This window comes from Arachis stenosperma, chromosome 6 (genome assembly GCF_014773155.1).
Source record: "Arachis stenosperma cultivar V10309 chromosome 6, arast.V10309.gnm1.PFL2, whole genome shotgun sequence".
In the NCBI taxonomy this organism is placed as follows: Eukaryota; Viridiplantae; Streptophyta; class Magnoliopsida; order Fabales; family Fabaceae; genus Arachis; species Arachis stenosperma.
In genome coordinates this window covers 129,107,116-129,124,262 of record NC_080382.1, presented here as the reverse complement: position 1 = coordinate 129,124,262, position 17,147 = coordinate 129,107,116, and the positions used below count along the sequence as shown (strand labels likewise).

General features: G+C 33.7%; 1 protein-coding gene across 1 annotated transcript; it reads left to right on the top strand.

Moving 5' to 3' along the window:
* Positions 1-715: 715 nt before the first annotated feature.
* On the top strand, positions 716-8,237 carry LOC130932544 (lysine histidine transporter 1-like). Its single transcript, XM_057861884.1, has 8 exons — positions 716-923; positions 2,512-2,669; positions 3,689-4,075; positions 5,632-6,025; positions 6,924-7,029; positions 7,152-7,243; positions 7,483-7,551; positions 7,639-8,237. The coding sequence occupies exons 1-8, from the start codon at positions 873-875 to the stop codon at positions 7,735-7,737; spliced, it is 1,356 nt and encodes a 451-aa protein (XP_057717867.1). The 5' UTR covers positions 716-872; the 3' UTR covers positions 7,738-8,237.
* The last annotated feature ends 8,910 nt before the right edge of the window (positions 8,238-17,147 follow it).

Below are 17,147 nucleotides of genomic sequence, written 5' to 3'. Positions count from 1 at the left end.
TAACGCCACAATTAGACACATAACACTCTCATCCAACTACTATCAAAATAATCGGTCACCTTGAAGAATGGACACCCGAGAAACATCCTATTGGGATTAGATGCTGTTCTTGACTTGTAAAAAATGGCATAAACGCTGCATTAGCACTTCGGCGCAACTCCATCTCGATCACAACCTCCTGCAACAACGCCTGAAGATCCCTGTCCAGCTTTTGTGCATGAAGAACCCCCATCACTCATCATGGACTATTGCACAAGCAGCGGCCATGACTTCTCCCTTGCATTTGGATGAAATAGTGCTCACTGGTGGAAACGGCGTCGTTTGGCACTTAAGGGACGAATTTGTCCACTAAGATTTCCTCCCAATCCACCTCAGCAAGTGTAACGGCCACGTCATTCACTGTCCTTCCATGTCAGCTGGCTCCGTTGCTTTTTTTGGCCCAAAACGAATGGAAGGGTATAATTGTCGACCGTTTTAAAACGTGGGAAATCGAAATGTATTTTCCAATCTTGAAGGACGAAAATATTTCCGTTTTAAAAGGTGAGGACCTATCTATCTTTTAGTCTAAATAAAATAATAAGCATTCAAAAACTAGTTGAGGTTACAAACTTATTGCTGAAAAGTCAATGCCTCACGATAAGTCTATAACCAATAACCATCCTCGCTCTCTCTGACCCTTTCTTCATTTTTATTTAAATTCCACTACTGACTAAAAAAAAAAAGGCTTTAAATTACAGATAGTTCAGTTTTAGAATTTGAGGGACAACCAATAATAAGCATTTTATGTTTCGATGCAATTCTTTATTAGGTGTTGTAATTGCAATATCTTTCTTCAGTTCTTACACCGCTGCAGTTAGCACTTTGGATTATCTATGGCGACTCAGCCACCAACTTATTACAACTTCAATTCCCGTAACACCAACGTAACTCTCTCTCTCTCTCTCTCTCTCTCTCTCTCTCTCTCTCTCTCTCTCTCTCTCTCTCTCTCTCTCTCTCTCTCTCTCTCTCTCTCTCTCTCTCTCTCTCTCTCTCTCTCTCTCTCTCTCTGAGAGTATGGATTATTCATTCTTACTTGATTTCGGTTTCTGTTAAATTTTGAACATATTAACATATTATTCAGTTAATTATTCTTAGGGAGTAATATGATTAATTAGTCGTTGTCTATTTCCCTCTTCTATTTTTCTTAATGATTTCTTATGCAAAATTGTGAATAGATCAATGGTAAAAAACTATTAACTAATAAACAAAATTAGGCCAACAATAAAAAGTGTGTAAGGGAGGGAGGACCTAATAAGTTACCTGGATGCTAATTGGAAGAATTATTAATTCCAATTTTTTTTTTCCTTTTCCTCGAATGAGGTAAATATGTATTAATTATTTGTAATAATAAAAAGTTTTAAATAGGTTAAAGTTCCTGTATATATATATCCTTAAATAGCTTTTAAAAAAATCTACTAAGTTTACAACAGAAAAAAAATTACTAAAATTTTTTAAATAACTATAAAATCTTACTAAAACCCCCTCCCTTCCATATCATCGATCTCATTTGGTGCATAATTCATCCTACTAAATCTCCCTTTATCTCAATTTCTACTCTTATTTCTCATTTTTGTTTTTGTCTTTGTTATGAATTATGATAACTAAAAAATATCTCAAACACCATTCGTGTCAATTTATTACAAGAGATCGAAATATGGCTCTATCATATTTAGTTGTCCTGGTCTCAACCACTATTTTTAATATCTTCCAACTGAAGAGAATTGTTTAAAAAGTTTGAAAATTTTTACTTTGTATGTTATAGATTAATAAAATATGAAATAAATAAAAAAAAATTACTACAAATATCCAAAGCAAGTTAATGGCACTTTTCCATATTAATGTCATTGGCTAAAATTTAACATTTAAATAAAATATAAAAAAGTATAAGAAAAATTACACTATAATCAGATGAGTTAGGTTCGATTTTGATCTAAAACTAGCAAAATTTTTTTCAATTTACAAGTGTAATCAGATAAGATTTTTTCGATTTAGTTCCACTCCCTCCCCTTCTTAGAAAATAATTAAAAAAAAACATAATTTGATATATGATGTAGTACTTTCTTTTGAAAAATAAATATTTTTTATTTTATTTTAAAATTCTTCTCAAATCCACTTCGTTTATTTTACATGATTTTATTCATTTTAACTAATCTACAGTTTAAATGACATGAATAAAGTTATGCGTGCATCAAATTTTATTACTAATATAAAATATATATAAAAAATAAGTTAAATAATATATATATTTATACACAAATACATAACACGTAACTCATTTTAATGGTTAATTTTAGTGTATAAATAATATTTTTTAAATAACTTATAATAATCAGTGCTCGTTTTATTTATTTATTTGTGTGTTTTTTTTTTTTTTTTTTTTTGGTAAAGTTTCTAGTATATATGTTTTCGTATGAATGTATATATAACTTGAATTCAAATTAAAGATCATTTTATTTGTTTTTTCCCAAACAGATCGAAGAAAAAATAGACATGCAAAAGACACTTGACGATTGGCTTCCAATCACTTCTTCAAGAAATGCAAAATGGTGGTATTCAGCTTTTCATAATGTCACAGCCATGGTTGGTGCTGGTGTACTTAGCTTACCATATGCCATGTCAAAGCTTGGATGGTAGGTTTTAAAACACCCCCCTTCCCCCAAAGGAAATGAATGAATGTTAAATCATTTTAAATATTTTAAATTTAATTCCAAATATGAATGCAAAATGATAGTACACACCCTTAAAACTAATTTAATAAGTGATTAGAGATGTCTTCTATATAAATTTTTTAAAATCTTGATTCTTAAAAAATGTGGAATTTGTCATAATATATACCTCTATCTTTATGTTCAGGAGTAAATATATAAACTGTAAAATTTGATTGCAAAAATATTTTTCTGTCAAGTGATCTAACTATATTGGATTGAATAGATTATGATGATAACACATTAAAATTAAGTGGGCTTAGCATTTTGAACTATATATTGACAAAATAGTTCAAAATAGAAACTTGGGATATTAAAGTACTTTTCTTTGAATTAATTTGGATTGTTTTAGTAGTTAGCTAACTAGTCCGGTTAAGTATGTGGCTAGGGTTTTTTAATTTCGTCTTGTACATGTAGCAATTCATTAGCCAGTAATAAATCTTTAAATAGAGCTCAGATCTGTGACGGATTAGTTCTTAACCTACCGACTTGGAGTATACCATAAAACATTAAAAAAAAAGGTACATTTCTTTGAATATTTCATATGCTTCATTTATAATAATATAGTAATATCTTAAATTAGTCTTTAATAATTTTTACTTCAAACAGATTAATTTTTAACCAAAAAAAACTGAGAGATTAGTCTATGATGTTTTCAAAATATCGATAAATTGATCTCTAAAAAAATTATTAGTAGTCTTTTGTGTTTTTTTTTTAAATTAATATATATTTTATTTTTAAAAAAAAGTTTGATGGAAGGATTAAATTGTCTAAAATTTTTTAAAATAATATCTTAATTTGTCTTTTATTTTATTGCAGGCAATTTGTTTAACATTCTAAATATGATAAAATAATTTATCATTTTTTATTATAAACTAATTTATCCCGAACAACAAAATTTCAGAAACAATTTAAGATATTATTCTAATAACAATTTTATTTAGGGGACCCGGTGTGACTGTGCTAATCTTGTCATGGATCATCACTTTGTATACGTTATGGCAAATGGTTGAGATGCATGAAATGGTTCCAGGTAGACGTTTTGATAGATACCATGAATTGGGTCAATATGCATTTGGTGAAAAGCTTGGGCTTTATATTGTGGTGCCTCAACAACTTGTGGTTGAAATTGGTGTAAACATTGTATATATGATCACCGGAGGAAAATCATTGCAAAAGTTCCACAAAACTGTGTGTTCATCAAGTTGCAAACATATCAAATTGACCTTTTTCATTATGATATTTGCCTCAGTTCACTTTGTACTTTCTCATCTCCCTACCTTCAATTCAATTACTCTAGTTTCACTAGCAGCAGCAATCATGTCCGTCAGGTATAACCACAATTTCTAATTTATATCTCTTCTTGTCTTAACATTCTCAAAATTAAATTTTTTAGTATTATTCCATTGAATAAATATATATGAGAAATTAATTTTAGAATAAAATATCGCTCCTCTTTTTAATGTTTGGGCCAAATTTTAAAATTAACGTTTTATTTAACTTTTTAACGCTTTAAAATTGTTATAATATTATTCTGTTAACTATTCCATAACAAAGATGCACATGTAGACATTATAATCCACTTGAAAAACTGATTTTATATCATTATTAGTGAAAAATAAAAAATTAAATAAAAAAATAACAGTAGCATATGAAGAAACACAATGAAATTAGGATTTTGTATTGCTAGTGTCATTTTTTATTTATTTAGTTATCTAGTTATTTTTACTAACATTAATATGAGATCAGCTTGCCAGAGTGGATTAAATAACTTCTACATGTGCATTTCTATTATAGAATTATTAACAAAATTGACGGTAAAATAATATTATAATAATTTTAAAACATTATATATTAGGAACAACTTTTAAATTTGGTCCAAACATTGAAAGTAAAAAACAATATTTCATTCTTAATTTTATCAATCCAATGTTATTAAATTTCACCATCTTAGATGAATCTAAAAAAAATTCATAAAATTTAAAATTGATTTGATATATATGTAAGCATAACACTTTAGTTTTAACCTATATTATAATTTTAAAAAATAAAAAACACAACTATTAGATTATATATGAAAAAAAATTTTAAATGGCTCCTGATAATTATTTTAAAAGATAACGAGATTTTTAATAAAAAAAATATTTTCTAACTTTTGGACTTTATTTCGGTGAGGTTGATTAGTCTATTTGTCAATATTTTTTTTATATTAACGAAATAAGCCTATATAATATGTTAAACTGTTGATTTATCCGTTAAGAACCAACTAGGAGTGACAAATTTTTTTTTGTTAAAAGTCTTGTTGTCCTTTAGGGATAATTATTAGGTTTTTTTTTTACCTTTTTCAAATACATTGACTAAATTTACTATGTTAAAAGTAAAAAAATATTATTGGTTCTTAAATTATTTTTACTTATAAAAATTAAATAGAAAATATTTATATTAGTAATTAACGAATCATATAAACATGTTTTGGAGAGAGATCATTAAAAGAAGGACTAATCAATTTCATTATCAAAGATTAAAATGAGTATTATTTTTGTTTTTTTGGAACTTTGTAGTCCTTTAAAAAAATTATCAGAAGATAAGGATGGATATTTTATTAATGTCCCAATTTTATGAAATTTGATAAATTTAATTATTATGATGATAATAAGACATGATTGAACGGTTGGCCATGGATTAGTGAAACTCATCAGACATATGAACTCATTCAACAATATACAAGACTTACACAGGTTGTTGTATACATGAATCCCTCCTCATATATATAAGTAAATGTTAGTAAATCTAAAAATTCAATTACAAATTTTTAAATTATAAAATGTGATAAAAATATAACCTCCTACTAATTGTTAACTGCGATGTTGGGCTTATGATGATGTAGTTACTCTACCATTGCATGGGGTGCTTCTATCCATAATGGTGTAATAGAAGATGTGCAATATGGGTACAAATCTAAGAGTAAAGCAGGAACAACATTTAATTTCCTAAGTGCCCTTGGCGATGTGGCATTTGCCTATGCTGGACACAATGTGGTGCTGGAAATCCAAGCAACTATTCCATCAACGCCCGAGAAGCCATCAAAGGCTCCAATGTGGAAAGGAGTGATTGTTGCGTACATTGTTGTTGCTTTCTGCTACTTTCCGGTCGCTCTCATCGGCTATTGGATCTTCGGAAATTCTGTTGAGGACGACATTTTCTTCTCTCTACACAAACCAAACTGGCTTATTGCAATGGCCAACATGTTTGTTGTTATCCATGTCATCGGAAGCTATCAGGTCAAATTTATTCTCTACTTTTTCTTTTTTATTTTCAGAGATAATAAAAAATTAATCTAAAATAATTCAAAAAATTATGTTATTTTGCATTTTTTTAATTACAGTTTATTTTATTTTGTATTATGTAATTATTGTTAAAATAATTGAATAATATTAAATAAAATAAGTGTGTAATTATAGATATTATACATATAAAATTAAATAATTATATTATGTGTATATAAAAAAATAACTACTAAATTAATCACTTATATAAAATATATATTATAAAATATATTTTAAAAAATTAAACTATACATATATTTATATATAAATATATAATAGTTGATTTGATAATTAATTTGTGTGTACATAATATTTTTATAAATCAAATAAAATAACCAAAAATACTAATTGTTTTTAATTTTTAAGAATTTATTATTATTTAATTAATTTAAATATTTATTTTTACGTATTAGTAGGTCAAAAAATTAGAAAAATTACTTATTTTTTATTTTTTTTCTTAAAAGTTGAATAAAAGACGATATTTAATTCAGTGTAACTAAATATCCTTTAAATATTATTTTTTATTCAATTTAAAAAAAAATAAAAAACAAATAATTTTTTTTAATTTTTTTAACTATTGATAGATAAAAATGAATATTTAAATTAATTAAATAATAATAAATTTTTAAAAAGACTGAATAAAGACTAAAAGTCAAAAGAAAGCTAATATTTCTCCTAAACTTTGACTTATTGTCGTTTAAGCCATAATTGAAATCAGCCATTGATTTTGCGTTAATTTTCTTACATTGCACCTTTTGGATATGGTCTCTTTTAATTTGAATCCTGCGAAAATTTTTTGAAAACCTTTACTTCCAAAAGATAACACTCTTTTTTTCATCATAATTTGTTGCAGGTGTATGCAATGCCAGTATTTGACATGATTGAAACTTTAATGGTGAAGAAATTCAATTTTCAACCTAGTACAATGCTTCGTTTCGTAGTACGCAATGTTTATGTGGGTAAGTAAACTCTTCTAACATTTAACAAACATATATAACAATTAACAAATACTTATTTCTTGATAAGTTCCAATGTGTTTTCCTTTTCTATGAATCTAACACATGATTCTCTTGGGTTTCAGCATTCACAATGTTCGTTGCTATTACCATACCATTTTTTGATGGCCTATTAGCATTCTTCGGAGGGTTTGCTTTTGCTCCAACAACGTACTTTGTAAGCTTAGCATATAAATTAAGTTTTTTGAGATATAATGGAAACGGTGGAAACTCACGTGCAGACGACTTCACGTGAAATTGATAGCTGAAAGCCGTTAAATGATTTGACTTATTTAACTAAATTTGCACCTCAGTTTTCACCTTAATTTTAAAAAATTATAATAATTTATGTATTCAACTTGATGGACAATGCAATTCTTTCACTTATCTGTATATTTTTTCCCCTTCAAATTTCAGCTCCCTTGTATCATGTGGCTTGCAATCTACAAACCTAAAAGATTCAGCTTGTCATGGTTTACTAATTGGGTATGCTACATATGTTTTGTTTTAATTTTTATTCTACTTGATTTGTTTTGTTTTAAGCCAAGATTGATCTTGCTCCATTGTTGACAGATTTGCATTGTGCTTGGCGTAGCATTAATGATTTTATCCCCTATTGGAGGTTTGAGGTCAATCATAATCAAAGCAAAGACCTACAAGTTTTACTCTTGAACTCATTCCACCACTTAATTAATAATGTGAAGGTGCGACATGCATGCAAGTACATACCCAGAAGAAAAAGGACAAGAAATTAAAATGCCTAGTTTGACTCTCAATTTTAATTGATGTTGTCAAAGTGTGATCTTTTTAGACATCTCTTTTCTACTTGATCTCGAGTGCGACTAAACTTTTAAAAATTAAATGAATTTCATACCCATTTGAATTGTGGTTTATGGATGTTAATAACTATATTAACACACTATACATAATAGAGGACAACGAAATGTTGCAAGTACGAGGAATGAATGAGGTTAATCCCACATTAGAGAAAACAAAGAAGAGTGATGAGTTTATAAGATGAGAGACTTATTAATTTGACATCTTAAAGTTTTGGAAAGTAAATTTGATAGGAACCTCATTTTTTTCTTCTCTCTAATTATATATATGTATATATATATGCTGCTTGCATTTGGAATAGGCAAAAGAAAAAATTGCACCAACTAAATTTATCTGTATTGATTGGCTTTATCATAATATTTATGAAATTATTATTGGAGTGAATATTTTACATATATATATATTTTTTTTCCCTTTCACTACTTCACGAACAACTCTTCACATAGTTTATAATCCTCGAAAAACTGAACACACAGGAGAAGCTAAATAGATGTGCTATAATAATCCGGCAAGACATGGATAAATGTGTGATATGTGAACTAGAGTCTGAAACTATTTGTTACTTATTTTTCTCATCTCACCAAGTTTGGAAGGTGTGGAAAAAGATAATCGATTGTTGGAATCTGATGTGGGTGTGGTTGCGATCTTTCAAAGATTGCTTGAGCTTTGAATGGGTATGAACATGTCAAAATTGGGTACTATTTTCTTAGCTGTCATATGGGCTGTATGGAGCGTCAGAAATGCCATAATTTTCAGGAAGGACAAGTTTGATAAGGAAAAGCTGAAGCAACAAATAAGGAGTCTCTTGGATGTATGGAGATTATAGAGGGAAGGAGCTGAAATTTCACATAGGAGTTAATCTAGCTTCAAATTGAATAAGTTTGTTGATATGAGTTTTGTGGGACAAAGTGAAAAGTGTCATATGTCAATTGGTCTAATTAATGGAGTAATATTTAAGAGAATAATTTTTTTTTTACAAACATGATTAAATTATTTGTTCAAGATACGCATCAAGAATTAGTCAAAATGGTAGTTAACAATTATAGAAAACTAAATGTCTTATTTTTTCAAGTTGCCTTGAAAGTTCTAATTAGTCAAGTTGAATCAAATATGCATCTTATTAATATTTATTTTACGACTTATTTCATATTTATTTTAGGGATAAGTATTATTTTGATCCCTCATGTTGAGGGTCAGAATCGAACCGTCCCTGATGTATCTTTTGATATAAAATCACCCTTAACATGTTTTTTGTATTAAAATCGTCATTTGTAAAAAAATTTAATTTTATTCCTAAAATACCCCTATTTTAATAAAAAAATTATAAAATAAAAAAGAAAATAACACGTTTGGGGGGGGACGCATTTTTGGGGGGTGGGGGCCGAAAGAAAATGCGAAGGGGGAGGGGAGGGAAGGGGGGAGAGGGCATGGCGCTGGCGAAGTTTGGAGTTGCCGTCACCGTCGCCGGAAGAAAGAAGAAAGGAGAGGGGCTGCGACGGGGTGAAGAGAAGAGGGAAAAGAGATAGGGAGCGCTGGTGGATGGGAAGACCGTTCATGCATGCTTCTGCCGCCGTGGAGTGCGTCGCTGGGAAGAGGAGCACGATGCAAGGAGGGCGGCGCGCGAAGGAGAGAGAGAGAGGGATCCGAGGCTGAGCTGGTCCCCGCATGCTCCGTCGCCGGTCCGCGGGTGATGGGTGGCCGAGGACAGAGAGGGATCCGAGGGTGGAGTGCGTCGCCGGTCCTCGGACACTCCGTTGCCGCCGCTGGGGATGGGTGGCCAAGCGCCGGTGGTTTTGTATCTGCTTTTTCTTCTGCTGCATCTGCTTTTCTGCTTCTTATTCTGCTGCATCTGCCTCTGCTTGAGTTTCTGTTTCTGATTCTATGACTATCTCTGCTTCTGCATTTGTGACTGTCTCTGCTTCTGATTTTAATTTGTTATTTTTTGATTTGGTTGTTGAATTTATTGAATTTTGGTTGATTTGTTGATTTTTTTATTTCTGGATTTGTTGAATTGATTTTTGGATTTGGTGAATTTGTGAAATACACTGTGGTTCTTGCAGGGAAATTGGTTACCTTATGCACTATGAGACCTTTATTTTTGTATGGGTTTTGATTTGAATGGGTTTTTGGTGTGTTAACTGGGTTTGCTTTCAGTGTACTGCAAGTGTAACTGTTAGGTGTTTGTGGAATTAGGGATTTCAAGTGGAATTAGGTGTTTGTGTAACTGGGTTTGCTTTCGAAGATGATTGAAGATCATGATGCTCGTGGTAGTGAAAGGAGAAGAGAAAGGTTGAAAAAAAGGTGCTGGTGGTAGTGGAGGGCATTTTTATCCAGAAAAAATTAAAAGGACGATTTTAATACGAAAAAACACATTAAGGACAATTTTAAATCAAAAGATACATCAGGGACGGATTCGATTTTAACCCTCAACGTGAGGGACCAAAACAATACTTATCCCTTTATTTTACTTTATTTTATTTTTATTGTTTTAGTCCCAATTATGATTTGGTCCATTTTATTTTAGTGAACTTATGATTTAGAATGTTGAAATTAAGAGATATAGAAATTTCTAAACTTTGTAGCCAATATTTTTTCAATTTTTTATGAGTTTGTTGAGAAATTTGGGTGTGACAGAAGAAATAAAATGATTTCCTTAATTGTTACATCAGAAAATTTGGATGTGACAGAAGAGATAAATTTGATGTAGAAATATTGTCTAAAACGTTGAGCGAGAACAGTAAAAAGGTTCTCAATAAAACTCAAATTACGGTTCATTCTCCTTTATACAAACTGAAGTTGATTTTTCTTTGTATGAGTCCTGTTTCTACATCTAGGGTTTGCTTAACTAAGTCAACAGATTGAATCTTGAATCAGTTGAGGCCTTTTCTTTTCTTTCATCAATCAGACCAGAAAATCAGGAATTGAAAAAACAGAGGTGTGCAGCGCAGTAGCAACGATTTCATTGGTAACTGATCCTCAATGGGTTTAATAAATCAAAACTCTTAATCTAGTGGTTTGCCTCTAAATTTTATTTTCAACCATTGATTTACAGTAGACAAAGTAGCCACCATTTTCTTTATGTTACCTAAAATGGTGGTATAGAGGGAAAAAAATCAACAAGTAATTGAATTACATGTTAATGAAAATTTCATACCTTTATTCTCTAAATTAGCTTAACTTATTTATGTAGATTTTGATTTGACATAACTTTTAAGAATTACTTTTTCTTCCTTTTCTTTTTGTGCTTAATGAAAAAAGTGAACTTTTCTTTTTTCTTTGTGTCTTACCTAAGGCAACATAGCACCACCAGCAGAAAGATGTTATTTCTTTTAAAAATGGCAATAGATTGGACTAGAGCTTGGTCCAAGTAGCTATGATTCAGATACTTGCTTTTATTGTTTACATTGCACAATGACATTTGGGCTTGCAATACTAAATAAACTATCATAACACTTTTGAATTTTCAACCTATTTACAATTATGTTTGTCATCACAAAAAATGTTATTATTGTTTACTAAATTCAACAAATAACTAAATCTTTCTATCTTTTCCTATATCGATAAATTTGAATATCTAAAATCTTGTTTGTAGATCTTAAATCCTTCGTATTAAATTCACTAGTCAACTGAATATTCAATTCTTAGATACGATTTTTGTTGGGATCAACTACCGATATGTTATTTACATAAATTAAAATCTCTTTCACTTATAAGATCTATCAATGCATAACAACTTTCCTAATTAAAAAAAAAAAAGAGTAATCTATCATTTGTATCCATGAAAGTTGAAAATATTGACATATCTACCCATAGAAAAAGGAAATTACCATTTATACCCATAAAACATAAACTTTTGCTAACAAAACTATCCAAATCCAAAAAAAAAAAATTGAAATTTCCAAATTATCCTACCACCATCACTTACTCCAACCACACCTTTTTCAATTCCAAACCCACCACCGAAACTCTTCCTCACCACCACTGTAAAACCCGGTTAATTAACGGCTAATTAACTCATAAATGAGAATTTATTCTAGAAAGCCTAAAATGTGATTTTTATGGCTAAATGTGATAGAGGAGATCGAGACAAGAATTTCGGTACCAATTTTATAGAATTCGGACCAAGATTGGACCGAACGGGCCAAACCGGGCCAACCGGACCCAAAGTGGGCCCTTGGCCCAACATAACTAAATCAAAACCCTAGTTTTCAGCACTCTCTCCCCTCATTACACACACACACGCGCTGAAATTAGAGAGAAGGGGGGAGAAGAACACTCTCTCAAGTTCTTTCTCTCACTTGATCTTCAAACCACCATAACTTTTGATCTAGAGCTTCGATTGCCGCTCCGTTTGCGGCCACGCGTTCACCGTGGAGAGCTCTACAAAACCCATACAATTAATTCTGAGGTAAGCTACGTTTTTCTCTTCGAAATTCCAGCCTTGTTTTCGAGTTTTATGAGAAAAAATGTTGAGATTTTGGGTTCTTTGATGTTATAGGACCCAACTCTCTTGAAGGAGAAGGTTAATCTTGTCTCCTTGGACCTTGGGTGTGGTAAGATTCTCAACCCTAGTGTAATTTTGTTGTTTTATGATGTTTGGGTTTTGAGATGTTGTGTATGGGTATGATGGTTGTGGCTTAGGTTGTGTATGTGTGGATATTGGAGCTTGATTGGTGATTTTGAAAAGCTCGGAAAGGGTTTGGTGGTGAAAAATCTGTTCTTGGAGGTTTTGAGGCCTTGAGAGCTTGTGGATAAGTGGTTTGGAAGTGCTCCGGTTGAGCTTGTGAAATCGGCTAAGGTATGGTTTCGGTTTCCCGTATCTAATATGTAATGTGGTAGGAAATACTTAGGCTAGAGGCCCTAAGATAGACATTGAATGGTTGATGTTGTTGAATGATTGATATATATGATGTGGTCATATATGTGATGATTATTATTGATGCCTTGGAGGTATGATGTATGAGAAATATGCATGTTGTGATATATACTTGATAATTGGTTATGGTTGAATTGTGGGTTGAACCATGTTGATGGTGAGTATGATATTGATTATGTACAATGATGATTTATTGGAATTGGTGTTGTTGAAAATTGGCATGAGGAAGAGTATATGATATATCAATGTGTTTGAGTTTGAGCCACTTGGGTGAAGTGGGTTAAAATGATGAGATAGTAATTTTGGTAAATTGTGGTAAAGTGTCAATGTGTGAGTTGAGGAGGCTTGAGGTTGAATTTGATATATTTTGATTGATTTCAAAGAAAAGGGATGAAATTGACATGTTTTGATTGATTTTGAAATGAGTTGGAAATGGCTTGTTTTGAAAATGGCACTTTGTGGTTTTGTATGAAAAATATGATTATTGGGCATACTTTGACGGGACATAACTTGGACTACGGATCTCTGTTTTGTGTCAAATTTATTTAGAAATAAAATTGGATCCGGGATGTCCACGCCGTTCGAAGAACGGGTGAAAAACGATTTAAAATGAGGAAGTTATGTCCGTTGGAAGATTGGGGTTTAAATCTGTGAATTCTGCAGCTTCTAACTTAGAAAAATTTTTAGCAGAACGACCCCTTGCGCGTAGGCGCACTTGGCGCGTACGCGCCGATCTTCCAGAAAGCGCCATCCACGCGTGCGCGTGATGTGCGCGGGCGCGCCGATTGTGCTACACCCAATGCCCAGCCATTTTCCAGAGAGTTATGCCAGAACTGTGCCAGTGTTGTGCCTGGGGCACGAGAACACCCACGCGTACGCGTGGTTGACGCGTGCGCGTCAATTGGCAAATTTTTAATCCACGCGTTAGCGTGCATGACGCTTGCGCGTCGATGAGTTTTCAAGGCCATCCACGCGTGCGCGTGGAGTGCGCGTACGCGTGGCCCTATTTTTCATCCCAAAGTTGATTTTTGAGTTTTAAAAGCTAAATCTCATACTTCTAAGCCTCCGATCTCACCACTTACGTCTTAAATCATTATGATATGTCTAGCTATGTGAAGAAGGGCTAGTGAATGTGGTAACTTACGAGTGAAGCAAGGGAAAAATGAATGATCAATGAGGATCAAGATGATTATGTGAGATGCGGAGGATGGTGGTAGAAGTGCTTGTTATGCCATGGGCCGAAAGGCTGTAATTGTTAATGAAACGGCTGGTTATGGATTTAACCGTGAGCCGGGTGGCTGGTTATGGATTTAACCGTGAGCTAGAATGGCTGTGTGTGATATGAATATTGGCTGGTTCTGGACTGAACCGTGAGCCGGATGACTGATATGGATGTTGATCCATGGATGAGAATTCATGCATGTTTATGCTGAATTATTGATAATTGTGATTTGCACTTCCACTATCTGAGATACGAGTTTCCCTGGGTAGTAGCAGTGGCTAGCCACCACGTGCTCTAGGTTGAGACTTGATACTCTGTTTACCCTATGTCGTAAGTGTGGCCGGGCACTGTGAAAGACCCGGATGAGCTCGCCCCCGTGAATATTCACCAGTGAGGGTGATGGATATAGATCATGATTATGATCAAGTTTATAACGAGTATAACTCGAGTTGGGGATGCGTGACAGAGGGACAGTCCAATGGTTAGCGACCAGGACTTGTCGGGTTGGCTCTATAACCGACACGATGATATCATCAGCCACTAGGGACAGGCATTCATCATATGCATACTATGTGAATTGTTTGAGATTGCCTACTTGACTGCATATTATTTGCTAATTGTCTAAATGCCTTAATTGTTCCTACTTGTATATTTCTTGTTTGATATATCTGTGTTTGCTACATTATACTCCTGTTGGTGGTTGGGAGGTTTGAAGGAATTGGAAAGGGAAGTATTAGTTAGACTGAAGAATCTTTAGTCAGGTGCCGTTATATGGTTTAGCTTGTTTATAAGCTTTGATATTATCTGGAGGAAGCTCTAGGATTGCCTTCGGCTTTCCTCTATTATTATGTATTATATATGTGGAAGCTGTTACCATGCTGGGGACCTCTGGTTCTCACCCATGCGGATTTTGTGGTTTTCAGATGCAGGACGTGTGGTTTCCCGCTGAGGCATGCTGGAGACTTCTAGATTTGTGAAGATTCCTTGTTCTTGGGGACTCTGTTTTAGTTTATATATTTTGTTTAGATACTTTTATCTCCATTAAATAATACAAACTATGATGACTCCTCTTATGGGAGATTTTGGAGAATAGGTTTTCTGTTTTCATGTCCCTTTGGGTTTCCTTAGGGTTTTCCTTATTTTATCATATGTATATATTGCTATGCTCGGACCGGTTCTCTTCGCAGCCGGATCTTGAGTCTTGATATTCCTGTTTTTGACATTCCTTTGTATATATATAATCTCGCGTTGGTTTATCCTTGTTCGTTACGTTATCGATCGGAGTGTTGCGCTTTCGAGTTACGATTTTTGTTTACCCCTTTTTCTACAAAGGTTCCTAGTTATAATCAATCATTCATACTACTATACGTACTAAATTTTTATTTTAGAGGTCGTAATACCTTGCCATCGCTGAATTATGACTTAAGCATAAGACTCTGTATGGTAGGATGTTACATTATGGTATCAGAGCAGTTCGTTCCTGTAGAGCCTGAGGGATGGACTGACTATGCTTCTGTGCATTCTCTGTATGTGTGTTATGTGCTATTAGTATATCTACTTGATATATTTGGCATAAACGTTCATGAGCATGCATTTGGGACTTTGAAGCACTAGACTTCTGATATTAAGACTGATCAACTTAATATCGATTGTTTGGTGTGTATAGGAACCAGATGGCGCCTCGTGGACGCGGTAGAGGTAGTGCGAGAGGTCGTACGAATGCTCGTGCGCCGGAGAATAACCCTAATGACCCGGTGAACTTTATGACTGCGTTGGAGAATATGGCTGCTGCTATGCAAGCCACTGCTCAGGCTCTTAGTCAACAGATGAACAACCATGGTAATGATGGAGGTGGAGTTCAGGGCCCGATGACACTAGCAAACTTTTTGAAGGTTAATCCGCCTAAGTTCAAGGGAACTATTAGTCCGACTGAGGCTGATACATGGTTTCAGGCTATAGAGCGAGCACTGCAAGCACAAGTGGTACCTGAAGGACAGCGTGTCGAGTTTGCCACCTATATGCTCACAGGTGAAGCGTCGCATTGGTGGCAAGGCATCCGACGTCTTCTGCAGCAGGGTGATGACTATATCACCTGGAATGTCTTTCAAGAAGAGTTCTATAAGAAGTACTTTCCGACTTCTGCTAGGACGGCTAAGGAACTTGAATTGTTACAGCTGAAGCAGGGTACTATGTCCATATCAGAGTATACTGACAAGTTTGAGGAGCTGTTCAGGTTCTCTCGTATGTGCCAAGGGACTCCGGTGGAATATGAGGAATGGAAGTGTGTTAAGTATGAAGGAGGACTCCGGAGTGATATCTTCAGTTCAGTGGGACCAATGAAGATCAGGACTTTCTCCGAATTGGTGAACAAGTGTAGAGTTGCTGAAGAGTGTGTGAAAAGGGCAACCGCTGAGAAAGGGAGTCACAAAGGATCATTCCCACAGAACTGAGGGAAGAGCTTTGCACCTAGAGGTCCGTCTTTCAAGAGGGGAAGCTCTTTCAGGAGGCCCAACAACAACAACAATTTCTAAGGGAAGAAGTTTGGGAAGCAATCTCAGGATGATCAAGCTTGTACTAGGTGTGGAAGTCACCATCCAGGAGCACCATGCAAGGCCGGATGGGGCTTGTGCTACAATTGTGGAAAAGCGGGGCATAAAGTCGCAAGCTGCCCGGAGAAGCAGAAACAAGGTGCTGGGAAGGCACAACAGACTGGTTGGGTGTTCACCACTTCAGCTATAGGTGCTGAGGGATCTGAGACACTCATTCGAGGTAACTGTGAAATGGCTGGTCAAACTTTAAATGCTTTATTTGATTCGGGAGCATCGCATTCATTCATTGCATTTGAGAAAGCCCATGAGTTAGGATTGAAGATTGTAACCTTAGGATATGATCTAAGAGTGTACAATGCTACCCATGAAGCCATGGTGACTAGGCTAGGATGCCCGAAAGTTTCCTTTAGGTTCAAGCAGCGTGATTTTGTTCATAATTTAATCTGCTTGCCGATGATCGGTCTTGATCTTATCTTGGGATTGGACTGGTTATTCAAGAACCATGTTCTGCTAGATTGTTCTACAAAGTCGGTGTACTTTATGCGGGAAGATACAGAAGGGCCGGTCGTGGTGAATAATTATTACTTGAATTCAATGA

Bases quoted from the DNA above. Each gene is read 5' to 3' on its own strand.
- LOC130932544 (XM_057861884.1), top strand. From the start codon at position 873: ATGGCGACTCAGCCACCAACTTATTACAACTTCAATTCCCGTAACACC. The intron at 2,670-3,688 runs GTAGGTTTTAAA...AATTTTATTTAG, and splicing joins GCCATGTCAAAGCTTGGATG to GGGACCCGGTGTGACTGTGC. The intron at 6,026-6,923 runs GTCAAATTTATT...AATTTGTTGCAG, and splicing joins ATGTCATCGGAAGCTATCAG to GTGTATGCAATGCCAGTATT.